We start from the raw sequence: 12,417 nt of genomic DNA, 5'->3' as shown, positions 1-12,417 counted from the left end.
GATTAATTATAAAGCTGTAGCTCCTATTTAGTAACTGAAAAAGAAATTTACTAAACCCTACATTAGAAAATAGTCTATAAATATTAACACCGCTGTTATGAGTATTGTAGTTCTAAAATCAGCTGCTCATAAAAATCAGTCTGAGGCATGAGGCCCTTCAACAGAGGCCCATTGTTGGAGTTCTTTTGAATGGATCGTCGTCTCTTATTTCAGCGGCCTCAGAAGATGCCCATCAGCTCCACTGCTGTTTATTGCTCACATTGTTTGGATCCATCCACTGAGCCTCTTGTTATAGTTTACAAAATACCAGCATAGGACAGAGTGGCTCTAACTGTTTGCTCAGGGACATCAAGGCTCCAAAAATACTGGTTCATCTCTCGTGTTCTGGCGTTGGTCAAAAAGAAGAACAACAACAAGAAGAAAAACTTCTTTGAACTCCCCTCCCCGCCTTAGTCTACAGCCTTTCATTCTAATTCCTGTTGATACCTGTTATTTCTTTGATGGTAAATACAAAGCACTGCAACATCAGACGAGCCTTTGATATGAGAGCACAAATTTAAATCAGTTTTCACTAAAGGTGCAGTTTAGCCATTCGGTTCTGTCTGTTCGACTTCTGCCTGGCTCAGGTAGGATGATATGGATTCAATAGCAAGGTTAAAACATAGTAACATGCTCTCCTGTTCACACAGTCACATCTCATGCACAGGCGCTGCAGAGGCAACAGGAAAATGATCATGTCAGGTCATGTATGATCTTCTAGTAATCACTCGTTAATACTGGAAGGAAAAGTAGGACATGCTAGGAAACACTATGTGGCCATTCAAACTTTTAGTTCACCAGAATTAAGCACACATTTTTTAAAACTTCCCTTAAGCAGTGAGACTAACCAGCCATCTCAAAGATTTTTTTTTCCTACAGGCCAGAAGCCCAAGTTAATTAAATTTTATATCATCTTTAAGTCTCCACATTAGAGGTGGCTGGAATATTTTTCAAAGGAACACTGATCAAACGTTAAGTTTTCTGGCATTTTCCCACTGACTCGTCTAAATATGCGTCCTTTCCTTTAAATGACTGAGGATGTTTAGGTATATATACTCTGAAATCTGGGGTTGGACATTTGAATAAGAGTGTGTAGTGCTTAGTAAGAGTTATTAGATCCTGTCCCATATTTTTAAAAGCAAAAACAACACCCTTACGTAAAGTCCCCCTAATGATGAAACTCGCTTTAATTGTGTTCTAATGCAATACCAATGGGACAAGGAGACTACATTTCAGCTTTTCCAGGTCACTGAGTGTAAGAACAAACTCTTTATGAATAGTAAAAGGAAATCTATTAAAATGCATCACCCCTTATAATCACAGTTCCTCCCTGTTTGAATTTTATCCATATTTTCCAGTCTGGAGTATCCACCCAGTTAAAAGAGCTGTAGGATTTAGTCTTGCACTATCACTAATGACTGCCAATTAGTCAGCCTCTTGCTCTGCTCAACTTGCACCCCTATCTAATTAAAGAACCCGTGTTTTTGTGTGATACGGAGCACGGCTCACTTGTTCTGCACTATCTCTGGGGTTGTGTCGGCACTCAGCATGCTGCAGAGTGGAAGTGCTGCGTGCCTCAACTCCACTCTTACCTGTTGACAAACTCTTCAAACAGGATGCGGTGGGAGTAGCCTTGCCGGCGGATGTTCACAGTCTCCAGGATCCCCGTGTAGCGCAGCTGCACCATCACCCTCTCCTTGCAGAAGCGCAGTGCCTGTCTGTCGTCGTTGGGTTTGATACAGCGCACAAAGTGTGGCTGGCCCACCACCATCTTAGACAGCAAGTCCATCAGGGAGTACTGCAGAAACACAATAAGACAATGATGAACAGGGCAAAGAGGCAAGGCAAGAACACCAGAAAGCAGGTATTATAGGAATCATATTATCAAAGTCCGAGACATTTGAATTTGTACTTCAAAGAGCATCCAACTTATTCAGGCTGTCTGTCAGAACAAGCTGGATATGAATTGACAGTATTAATCAGCCCCAACAGGATTCTCGCAACAGACACAAATAACAGAATTACCTGAGGATATAAATAAAAACTGCGATAGAATTGTGCAGTTTTTTGTACCATTTTGCCATACTAATTGTGGTAATACTAAAAATCGGAACGCAAGAATAGAAGAGATTACAGCTGTACTCACTAACTTTTACCCAACTGAGAGCAGCACATCAATCCGTAAACACCATATTTTATCATCTTAAAAAGATGTGTCAGACTTGTTAGCAAACAGTCACGTATTCACAAACACCCAGCAGATACAGCACAACATTATCATTTGGTCAGTATACATTTGGGCCACATCTACTCTCGACTTCACTCCATTTTATTTTCCACCAACACCTGAAGAAAAACCTTGTCTCTTTAGTAATAGTTTTAAGTCCTTTCTGGACATGGGATGTGTAACACTGCTGGCTTCATCAATCCATGTAAGTGACAGCATTCTGTCATTCAGACATTTTCCATTAATGTTCCTCACAACTTCATTCAGACATACCCACAACAGTGACAGAGAACTGTGGTACAGATGCAGTATTTATCATTCAGGCGACAGCAGATAAAACATCAAGTGATGTATAATGGATAATACTGCATTAACAAACAAAGCAGTAATCAGAAGCAATGGTAGCTTATTAAATTGTTTAAATAACAAACAGCTCAGTTTATTTTTGCTAAAACAGTGAACCCGAAAACTGTGGACTCAACCTGTCTCCATTGTTGGGGATAATTTGTAATCATAACTAACGGATGAAGATGCTACTGTTGTTCCATGTGTAAATCCACACAGCTCTCTGACTTTGGAGACACTCAAATGGACCCTGCTGCTGTCTAATGCTGAAAATATTTGATAAACTCTGAGGATTTAGTCCAAACAAATCAAAGTGCTACTGCTTGTGCATGTTGAGCTGGTAATGTGACGTTTCAGAACAGAGTTGTGCCGTGTTGAAAGTGATACAGAAATGTTACTGCCGACCTCGTAGGATTGACAGCAAGACTTTTACGAAAAAGTGACCAGGGTGCACATTTAGACATGAGAGACATGTTCAGTTTGAGTCAGATTAATGGGACAAAATGCATATCTTAAAGGCGCTTTAACAATTAATTAATATGGAAAAGAAAGCAAACTAGAATTCATCAACCTGTCAGTAAGTGCTCGTACTTCTGTCTGAAGGGGGAAACGCGATGAGTGTGAGGTTTTTGCACTGAAAGAGATATTGATGTAAAAACGCAGATAATGCTGATGTATCATTCAAGATATTTAATGAAAATTTTAAATATCAGTTTAATAAATTTGTAGAGAATTTTTTTATACGGTAAATATGATTTCTGTTCTTTCCATTGGTTGTGCAACATTGTAGGTTTCAGACAGTCTATGGCTGAGCTTTTGAAATTAATTAAAGGTATTTTAAACATTTTCTTTTCCTTTCCTTTAAATTAAATAAAAATGTGTTTTTACTGATACATTGAATTTAACCAAATTTGTATTAACTACTGAATAAACAGTTTACATATCGGAAAGGGGTGCATTCATAAAAATATACTGACAGATTAAAAATTAAGCTTAGCAAAAGAATACAGCAGTTATTTCTAAAAAAAAAAAAAAAAAAAAAAAGACAGTTTGCTTGTGTCAATACAGTTTTAATCTTTTTGATTGTAAAGAAATGGAAACACCTACACGGAAGTAGGAGGCCACCGTCTGTCTCCTCATGTTGGTGGTTTCTTCTGGGTGACGCATCATTTCCATCGTGTCCACCTGAACACAAACATTTACTGTGAACACACTGCATCGATAAACAGGCCAGACACAGGCCAGGAACATCACTGTAAAATGCAGCACATTCAAATGAGTTTATTTGCAACATGACATCCTCAGAGGGCTCTGCAGACATAAAGGTGTTATTGCAGCAGGTCTCCTTCCTCTAAATGGGCCAGTTGGGAATACACAGCTGTACTAACTGTGCCGTCTGTATAACATAGCCCCATAAACACTTAAAGCTAACAATCTAGAGAATAATTCTGCACTGCTGTGGGGCACAGGAAAATTGCAGAGCATTCTGAGTAATGAGACTAGCCGTCACCAAGCAGACAGCCATCCTGATGACGACGGATTAATGAGGACACAATATAAGCTTTCTAATGGCCCTCGCAGTTCATGGCTTCATCAAAATTAATGATGCAATAGATATTTTATGGTAAGTCTACGTAGCAAAGTGCATATCTTAATACTTCATCCTTGCACAGAGAAAGAAAGGTACGTCAAACGTACCCTGAGTTACATGAACAGAGGAATGAGACGCTCTGACAATTTGCTATTCTGAAAGCAGATCATACAGAAGTACAAACGGCTATCGGAAACTCACTTCCAGTATTTTAACAACCATCACAACTCTTTAATCTGGCTGTACGGGTAACTTTTTATAAGTCAGTTTCTGTCAACTTTCTCCAACTCTGATTGAGAACATGACGGCATACATATTAACACCAGTCACTCTGAGCTGTTATTAAGATGTCCTTTCTTGTTGGAGAATAACTGAGTAGATTCTTAGTGGAAGTTCAAAGTAGAACTGTTGCTCCAGTGTTATTCTCCCCGTGTTTGTGCGTCACATTAGCTAATTCTATATTCTAAAAGACACATCACGGAGTATTTGTTTACATTAATGACGCAGAATTGTTGCTGTGAGGAAAAAATAGTTCAAAAGAGATCATTTACATTTTCCAAAGCCAGGCTGTGATTGATGTTAGAAGAGTGAAGCTACACACAATTCAAGTTAGTGAAACACAGCTTGAAGTTCTAATTTTGGACTACATTAATGTTCAGTTGATTTCAGTGAATCGCGTTTCTCCAGAACTGCTTGACATTTGGAGCTGGTCTTTGATTCAGGAGCGGAACATTTAGGATTCAGAAAGTTTCACCGTTTTTAACAGAAGTCTTACCTTCAATAGGTATTTGGGAGACTTTGAGTAGAGCGCATGTCGACGAATAACATGGAAATAAAGGAAGAGAGAAGTGGATAGACAAGAAGTACAGAAGCTGAAATTCACCTTCAAAGGGTTTCTACTGTAAATGTGATTTCAGAGGTCAAGTAACAATATTTTAACAATGGATGAATATTTTCATACATTATCACTTCACTAAATGCTGTTCCTTTAAGTAAAATAGACACTAAAATAAAATGAAACGGTTAAAGTGTACAGAAAGACGTAGAGAGTCAGTGCTATTCAGAAATCTTTTTGGTGACTAGCACAGTACTGGTAAAACAGATTGAAGTTGTGTACAACACCATAAAAAGTATGCAAACAAACAATGCAAGAACCTTAGAAGGAACATAACTAATACAGATTATTCTGTGCAAATTGAGAAATTACACATAGAGAATTATTATGAAATATTCATAACCTATTGCTGATGCTGCCATTTTAGCTGATTTTGGAGAATCTACAACTATAAAGCTGAAATTTACAATTCTTTACTACCCGTTAACAACAAAAAACATTCGTAAGTAAGTCTGACAAACTACTTTTATGTTGTAGACACCAAATGCCAGATGGCGATGCTGCATCACCACAAGCAACACAGCAAACATAACAGGGTAGTCAATTAATGTGGCTATGCTTCACAGCACAGGGTTTTTACTGGGCTTCTTATGGTGCAATGCCTGTGAGCAACAAATAAAAAACATTATGGCCTTGCATGTGATGATTTGTGCTACAGGAGCGGAGGCCTCACCTTGGTCCGTCCTGAACCGAGCTGCGGTGGCAGAGATCTGGAAGCAGCCGTGACCCGAGCCCTGGATGTCGCAAGGTTTCCTGTTGAATACAAAACCAAAAGCCACGAGGCGTTTAGACTTTCTAATATCACAATGTATTCAAGGCTTAGAGAAGGTTTGAACTGCCTGATGTAACAGAGAAAGCAAACGATTATTGAGAGTGAACTATTAAACACTAAGTTGCTGTAAACACTTTGAGGGTCTCTTTTTCCATTTTCGAGAAAAAAGGAAAACAAAGTGAACATGGCACTATTATGTTAGTGTTCATACAGCAGCACAGTATAAAGGACGGTTCAGAACAAGTCTAAATCTGAGATGAATCCCATGGACTCAAGAGTGCAGCTGCGTGCACAGCAGTCCAACAGCCCCACACACAGCGGAAAGGATATGAACATAGCATATGCAAGACAGTCTGAACATTTCAAAGTTTCTGCACAAGATGTCCAAATGTTTTCTCTGGCTATATCTTCAGAGGCTAAACTGTGATTAATAGCAGTGAAAGAAGCCTTTGAAGCAGGATTGGTGACATCAAAGTCCTAATCCATGGGTGGCAGGATTTTTATAATGAGTGGGAAGTATCTTAACACATTTCAAAGGGTTTACTCCATGAATAAACAATAGCTGCACAGATGTGCCACACACACCTTTAGAAAAATACGTCTGCAGACACAGGAGGCAGCATTACCCAAGCAGCCGTGTATGGCAAGGAGGAAAACCTTTGTAAGTTTTTTAAGATAAAGCTGAAGTGACAGGCCAACAATTGTTCTAGATTTTCTACCGCACACAGACGAACTTCGAAAATGCAAATATGCAGTCGACGTCTGCAATATAATTTCAAGACTCACGTCAGTTGTTAGGGACAACGTCTGACAGCAAGCCAAAAACTTAAACACTGGATCAGCGGCTGCCTTTCTCAGAGGACTTTGCACTATCAAATGTGTATTAGCGGCTTCAATCAAACACTTGTGAGATCAAAATCAATTTATGATGGATTAATTAACAGCCTGACCACTTCTAACTTTAGACAAAGAATGTCCTATTTGTGCCAGAGGTTTCTCACTGAGCAAAAGCAATGTGGTGTCTCATGGGACAAAAACACAGACACACACACACACACAAATATGTACACACACATGCTGCTGTAGTCAAAACAACCCAAAACATATGATGTGAGAGCACTTCAAAAGACTCTTTTAAGCTAGTAGTGATGCTGCTTTTAGCATTTGACAGTTATCTGCTAATTTTTATTTATTTATCTACTCATTTATTCAGCTATCAACACATTTTTTTTTACATTTGGCAAACAAGCTAAATTCTAGACACTCTGTCATATTAAAATATGCACTTTTAAATTTTTTTGAAAATGTGTTTAGAAAAGTAACCCCACATTCAGAATTAGAACCTAAAAATAGAAGAAAGGAAAGTGTAAAATATGATAAGATGGAAATGTAAGCAGTTAATTGCTCATTATGAACACATGTTTTTGAGAAGGCCTTGTGTTTAGGATACCGGGAACAGATTTTACAGCCCCTGACGGCCCTTCGGCACAATCTACACAAAAAAAAAAAAAAAAACACAAAAAAAGTATGATCTTTGAGAACAGGGGCTGTTAAACTGTGTCGGGTATATTACCAGCACACAGGCAGGGAGGGCCCTGCTCCAATTAGCCCAGAGTAAAGCTGGATGGATTAATTGGAGTGGGTCTTGTGCAAATGAAGTGTGCTCTCTCCTCTCCCCATTAGTGCTGCTGGGCCAGATCATCTGAGCACATTTGTCATGATGAATTAGCGGCTGCGAGTGGAACGGGCTCGTGGAGTGTCACTGTGCTTTCACGCCTCTCACTTCCATGACACCATCAAGAGGAGATGAAGGGGCTGCGCCACGATGAGAGAAACTATGACAGTTGTACCTAAGCCTTGCAAATGGACACTCGCTGCTTTCTTCGTGTATTCCTTGGCGGGTCGTATTAATTCATTCTTCTGGCGGGTTTCATATCCCCTACTGACTAGATGATTAGAGCATGGGTTAATAGTCAGTATCCTCAAAGATTTCTGCCTCCTGAGACATGAAACCAAGGGAACACCTGTGATGTCCAGCCTAAAAGAAGGCCGCCTAATTTAGATAGAGTAGGGAACGTGTCTAATGATGTGGATAGTAATTATTCAAACACAGAGGCGAACAAGAAAAAGGAAGATTTGTTCTTTGACAGGGGATTCAGTCAAAGAAAAGGCCACATGTGTTTTTAGTTAGAGCTGGAGACAGTACTTACTTCTGTCAGTGCTCTCAAACGACACGAAGAAAATGGAGAGAAGAAGTTGTAATGTATAAGATTAATAATTAAAAGAGCAGAGCAGGTGAGGGGAATATTTCCCATCAGGTCATTCAGTCTTGAGAAACAGGTGGAGGAGCTCCCTACTGATCGTTTCTGCTTCACGCATGTTGCTCTTGGCATGGACTTCCAGGACAAACAGAGAGAGAGGCAGAGTGGCGTGTAGGGAGGGGGGCAGAAAGAGGGGGAAAAAAACCCTTCCCTGGCATCTGTGCGTTCACTTTGAAAATTAAGCCCAGCAAGAATCCTGTAGGAAAAAAAAAAAGCTCAAGCTGGCAGTTGTATTGGGGTTCTATTGACAAGAATAGTCAATGTGCTTGGGATTAAAAAGCAATCCCACGTTCAATATGACACCTCCCTACATGCTTTTATGAGTGCCAGTGTGCGCCTTGTACTTCAGAAGCTGTGGATCGAGCTGTCGACACAGGGGACAATCAAAGTTGTAAGAGAGAGCAGCCTTCCCGAGCTGAGTGAGCAGAGGCTTGCTGGATATCTCCGCCGCTCTCCCGCTCTCTTTTTGAAAACATGTGATCTAGAAACTCAAGTCAGCAACCAAGCAAATTAGATTAAAGCACCCATAACCCCCGCTACCCTCCCCACCCTCCATAACCACCACCGTTTATGCCTAGAGATGGCTCCGGGGGCTGTTGATTTAAATGCCATCCACCACTGTCAAAGCAGATCAATCATAAAAAGCATGGTGTAATTGGCTTTTAGTGACACAACACAGTGTTGCATTTATCAAAGGATGTCGTACCATGTGACTTAGGAGAACCGGCTTCCTGCTATTGATGTGCGGGGCCGTCAAAAATCCCACTGCTGACTCAAAACATTCTCCAATACCACGATTAGGGGAGAAATTGAACAAAAGTATTACTTGGTGAGTGTCTCTCCTGGTAGCCACAGTGTGTGGAAGTCTGGTGAAAGACTGTAGCATCTGCCCACTGGGATGAAAAGGCTTCGACTGGGAGAGAACAAAGAGCCAAATGTGTCAAATCGCTGGGAGAAGCCTGTCATTTCCACACAGGAGGATCTCCTCACATGAAGGGAGACGGACGGAGGGAGATGCAGAGGATGGGAGAACTGCAACGGTGGCTTCATGTGAAGATGTAAAACCAATATGTAAATTGTTCCACACACATGATGGTCTTGAACTGATTAACCTTAATTTCACAGAGGATTATTATGGTATGAACTCGTTTCATTAACTGACACTATTGTGGCTGTAAAAATGTAAGTAACTCTACATGCCAGAAATATTTTTGTTGAAAAATGTAAGACCTGAGATTGTGGACATTGTGCATTATATCTTAAAACCTAAATGAGTAGTCTGTGTACTATTAAAACTGCAATGTAGCTAGTTATACATGTAAGTGTCAGACGAATCCAGTAAGGTAAAAAGTACAGTGCATACTTCTAAAATGTTGTAAAATAGAAATATACAGTATTGTAAAATGAAAATACTCATGCAAAGTAGAAGTGCTTAAGGTAATGTGCTTAGTTATTTTCCACTGCTGTCAAATGTACAGACTAAAGCTATGGTTGTCTGTTTTTATGGCTTTAAGAAGAAAACACTGATTGTCACAAATGCTAAAAAACATTAATACCTACAATCCCAGGGAGGAATTTTGAGCCTGATAACATTTTCCAAAGCGCCAGTGGTAAAATGTAAAATATTATGAGTAAATCTCCTTCCCTCCACACATACACGCAACAGTAAATCTGACTTTATATACATACATTTGCCACTGCTTAAGTTTAATCACGAGAATTTTTCGAACTCGACTTGCTTACTAATAATTCAAAATGGCAGCAAATTACATCAGCGCAGGTCTCGCTCACACCACTTATTTTTCACCCGACTATGGCAGACCTTTTAAAGTGTTTAAAACCATAAAAGATTTACGATGCATTTCAATGAATAAAGGAAAAATACAAGAACTTTAGCTTAAATAGAGAGACACATTGATTCACAATCACTCCATTTTCAGTGTGCTTTGACAAAGAACTGGCAGTCGAGATTTGCAGCGTGCAGATGTTCCATGCTACAATCAGTAGGGCCAGGGAGCCCTGAGGCCACACACACACACACTTACTGTGACCGCAGGCTGCCCAGGCCCTGGTAGGCCCGACTGAGCCCAGCCAATTCAAACACTGTGATCCCCCTGATCTGGGAAAGGCCCTGGCTCTGAGGAATTTGTCCATGCAAATACATCCCATTTCCTCTGACAAAACACCACCACATGTCCAAGCCTCAAGGACCCGCATTCTGCAGGGCTCAAGTGGCCTCGCTATTCACCGCCTGGGAGCTTTTTACTTTCCGAGGCCTTCCTACTTCCCTACCGCTCTCCAAACATGAACTTCATCGATGCTCAGACCGTCACATTCTGGGTTGTGAAAAAAAAACAGGTATTCTCCAAAATATAACAATGTCCACTGTATGTTTGGTTTACTCTTTAAACAAAATATTAAGTAAAGGAATATTATCTGGGCTAGATTACTTCTGTTTCTGTGTCACTGCAGTTTGATATGTGGGCCAGCAGAAACATTAACACCCGGTAGAAGCGTGTGTGAGCAGTTTGACATCCCAGATCCATTATTTTACTTCCACCAAAGCTGCAGGTCTACGAGGGTGTCCCCTAGTGGTGACACGCTGAGGAAACGACCCCGAGTGTGAAGCCACCCTGGCGTAAAACAGATTTCCATCAGATCCCACCAGATAATGGTAATTTCACAGATAACAGTGAATCTATAATGTGAAGTAAAATGCAAATTAAATCCCCCCACAAATTTTACCCTGAAGAATAGATTCATAATTTTCTTATGCTGTACTGTATCTCACTTTAAACAGTGCTCCATCTTTTCCAGAATGATAAGCTGGAGTGGAGTGTTTCATAGCTTTTATCTAATAAGATGATCTGCAGTCTCACAAATTGCAGAAAGAAAATTGGACCTCCAACTCCAAAGAAATGAGTTGACTTCATACTGCAGATATGCCACCACTAAATGAACATGTAAAAGAATATATACACCGACTGCAAGCTTTTGCAAACCCTTTCAGAATATAAAAGGTTCAAAGGGCACAATGGAGTAACAGTTTATTCTCCGACAAATCAAAACATTAACTTGATCAACCGAACTGAATGGCAGGACAGACAAAAACGCGATCGAGCAAAAGCAAATAAAGAAGCTTTTAGACCTAACTGACACTATGTCAGCAGCAGTAAACATTATAGCACATCTTAGTTTCTATTCAGTGCCTTTGTGCATCGAAATTAAGTGTTCACTGAATTTGTTTTTATAGTGTACTCCTCTGAAGCCGTTAATTGCAGAAAGGAAGTGGCTGAAGGCTCCCTTGTGCACAACCTGCAATTGAAGTTTACAGACACATCACACAGATTTCTACAGGAGTCTCAGTTAAGGTGTCTTTTGTGAATTGAAGCTCATTTTAATGCCACTGGGAGTGAAAGCAGGCATTTACAGGTCCCTAAAAAGGAGGAGAATCACATAATGTGGCTTAGCTGAAATAAAGTAGGAAGTGGGAATCTGATAATTTAAGACATCTATTAGCATTTCAGTTAAGTCAAATGACCAGGAGGCCTCAGCCAGGGCTAATGACAAGCACATTACTCTACCTTCATTTAACCAACAGAAAAGAGGTGGGAAGAGTTGCTTTTGTGTTCTCTAAATACTGTTTCTTCATCCCCTGGGTATTTAGAAACCTTATCATAAAAATATCCCACTGCACCCACAATCTGTAGATAGCATTCAGCAGTGGGAAACCAAGAGGGACAGCTTAGTGAAAATAAAAACAGAGCGCCGTGCAGAGAGCTGAGCCTCTCAAGAGATAATGGAGACTGCAGATTTATCCGAGCACGGCACACAGAGGCTTGAAATGAAGGGGGACCAGTAGATGCCTACGAGCCGCGTCTTTAAGAAACCCACTTACCTGAACATTTATGGAAGCAGCACAATTCACTGAGTAATACAGTACCGGAATTGTTAACAATAGTTTGTCTCAAAGGAAACTTTCTTTTTTTTTGCTGTGGTTAGTGATGGTATAATGTTCCTGTTGGAGGCTGAGATTTTCCCATCTGCTGTATTTTGCATTGAGGAGTGTATCATAGCAGCTGGATAGCTCAGTGACAAACATCTCTGACTTTAGCACAGGAGATCTTTGGTTCCCGGTCAGGGTACAGTTGTCCAGTGAGGTCCTGAGCGCTGCCCCACCTAGCTACCTCATTTTGCATCTACTCTCAGATGTACGCCGCTTTGGAT

The 12,417-nt window shown here is 40.3% G+C and overlaps 1 protein-coding gene across 1 annotated transcript in view; it reads right to left on the bottom strand.

The window, feature by feature from the left end:
* myo3b (myosin IIIB) overlaps positions 1 to 12,417 on the bottom strand; it is a 62,009-nt gene that overhangs the window by 24,161 nt on the left and 25,431 nt on the right. Inside the window, exons 22-25 of the mRNA XM_051958636.1 lie at positions 5,771 to 5,850; positions 4,978 to 4,998; positions 3,719 to 3,796; positions 1,632 to 1,837 (exon numbers count right to left, since the gene is read on the bottom strand). Of these exons, the coding sequence (XP_051814596.1) occupies positions 1,632 to 1,837; positions 3,719 to 3,796; positions 4,978 to 4,998; positions 5,771 to 5,850 (385 nt within the window). The remainder of the gene's footprint in view (positions 1 to 1,631; positions 1,838 to 3,718; positions 3,797 to 4,977; positions 4,999 to 5,770; positions 5,851 to 12,417) is intronic.

The sequence above is a fragment of the Acanthochromis polyacanthus genome, chromosome 14, assembly GCF_021347895.1.
Source record: "Acanthochromis polyacanthus isolate Apoly-LR-REF ecotype Palm Island chromosome 14, KAUST_Apoly_ChrSc, whole genome shotgun sequence".
Classification (NCBI taxonomy): Eukaryota; Metazoa; Chordata; class Actinopteri; family Pomacentridae; genus Acanthochromis; species Acanthochromis polyacanthus.
This window is presented reverse-complemented; position numbering and strand designations above follow the sequence as displayed.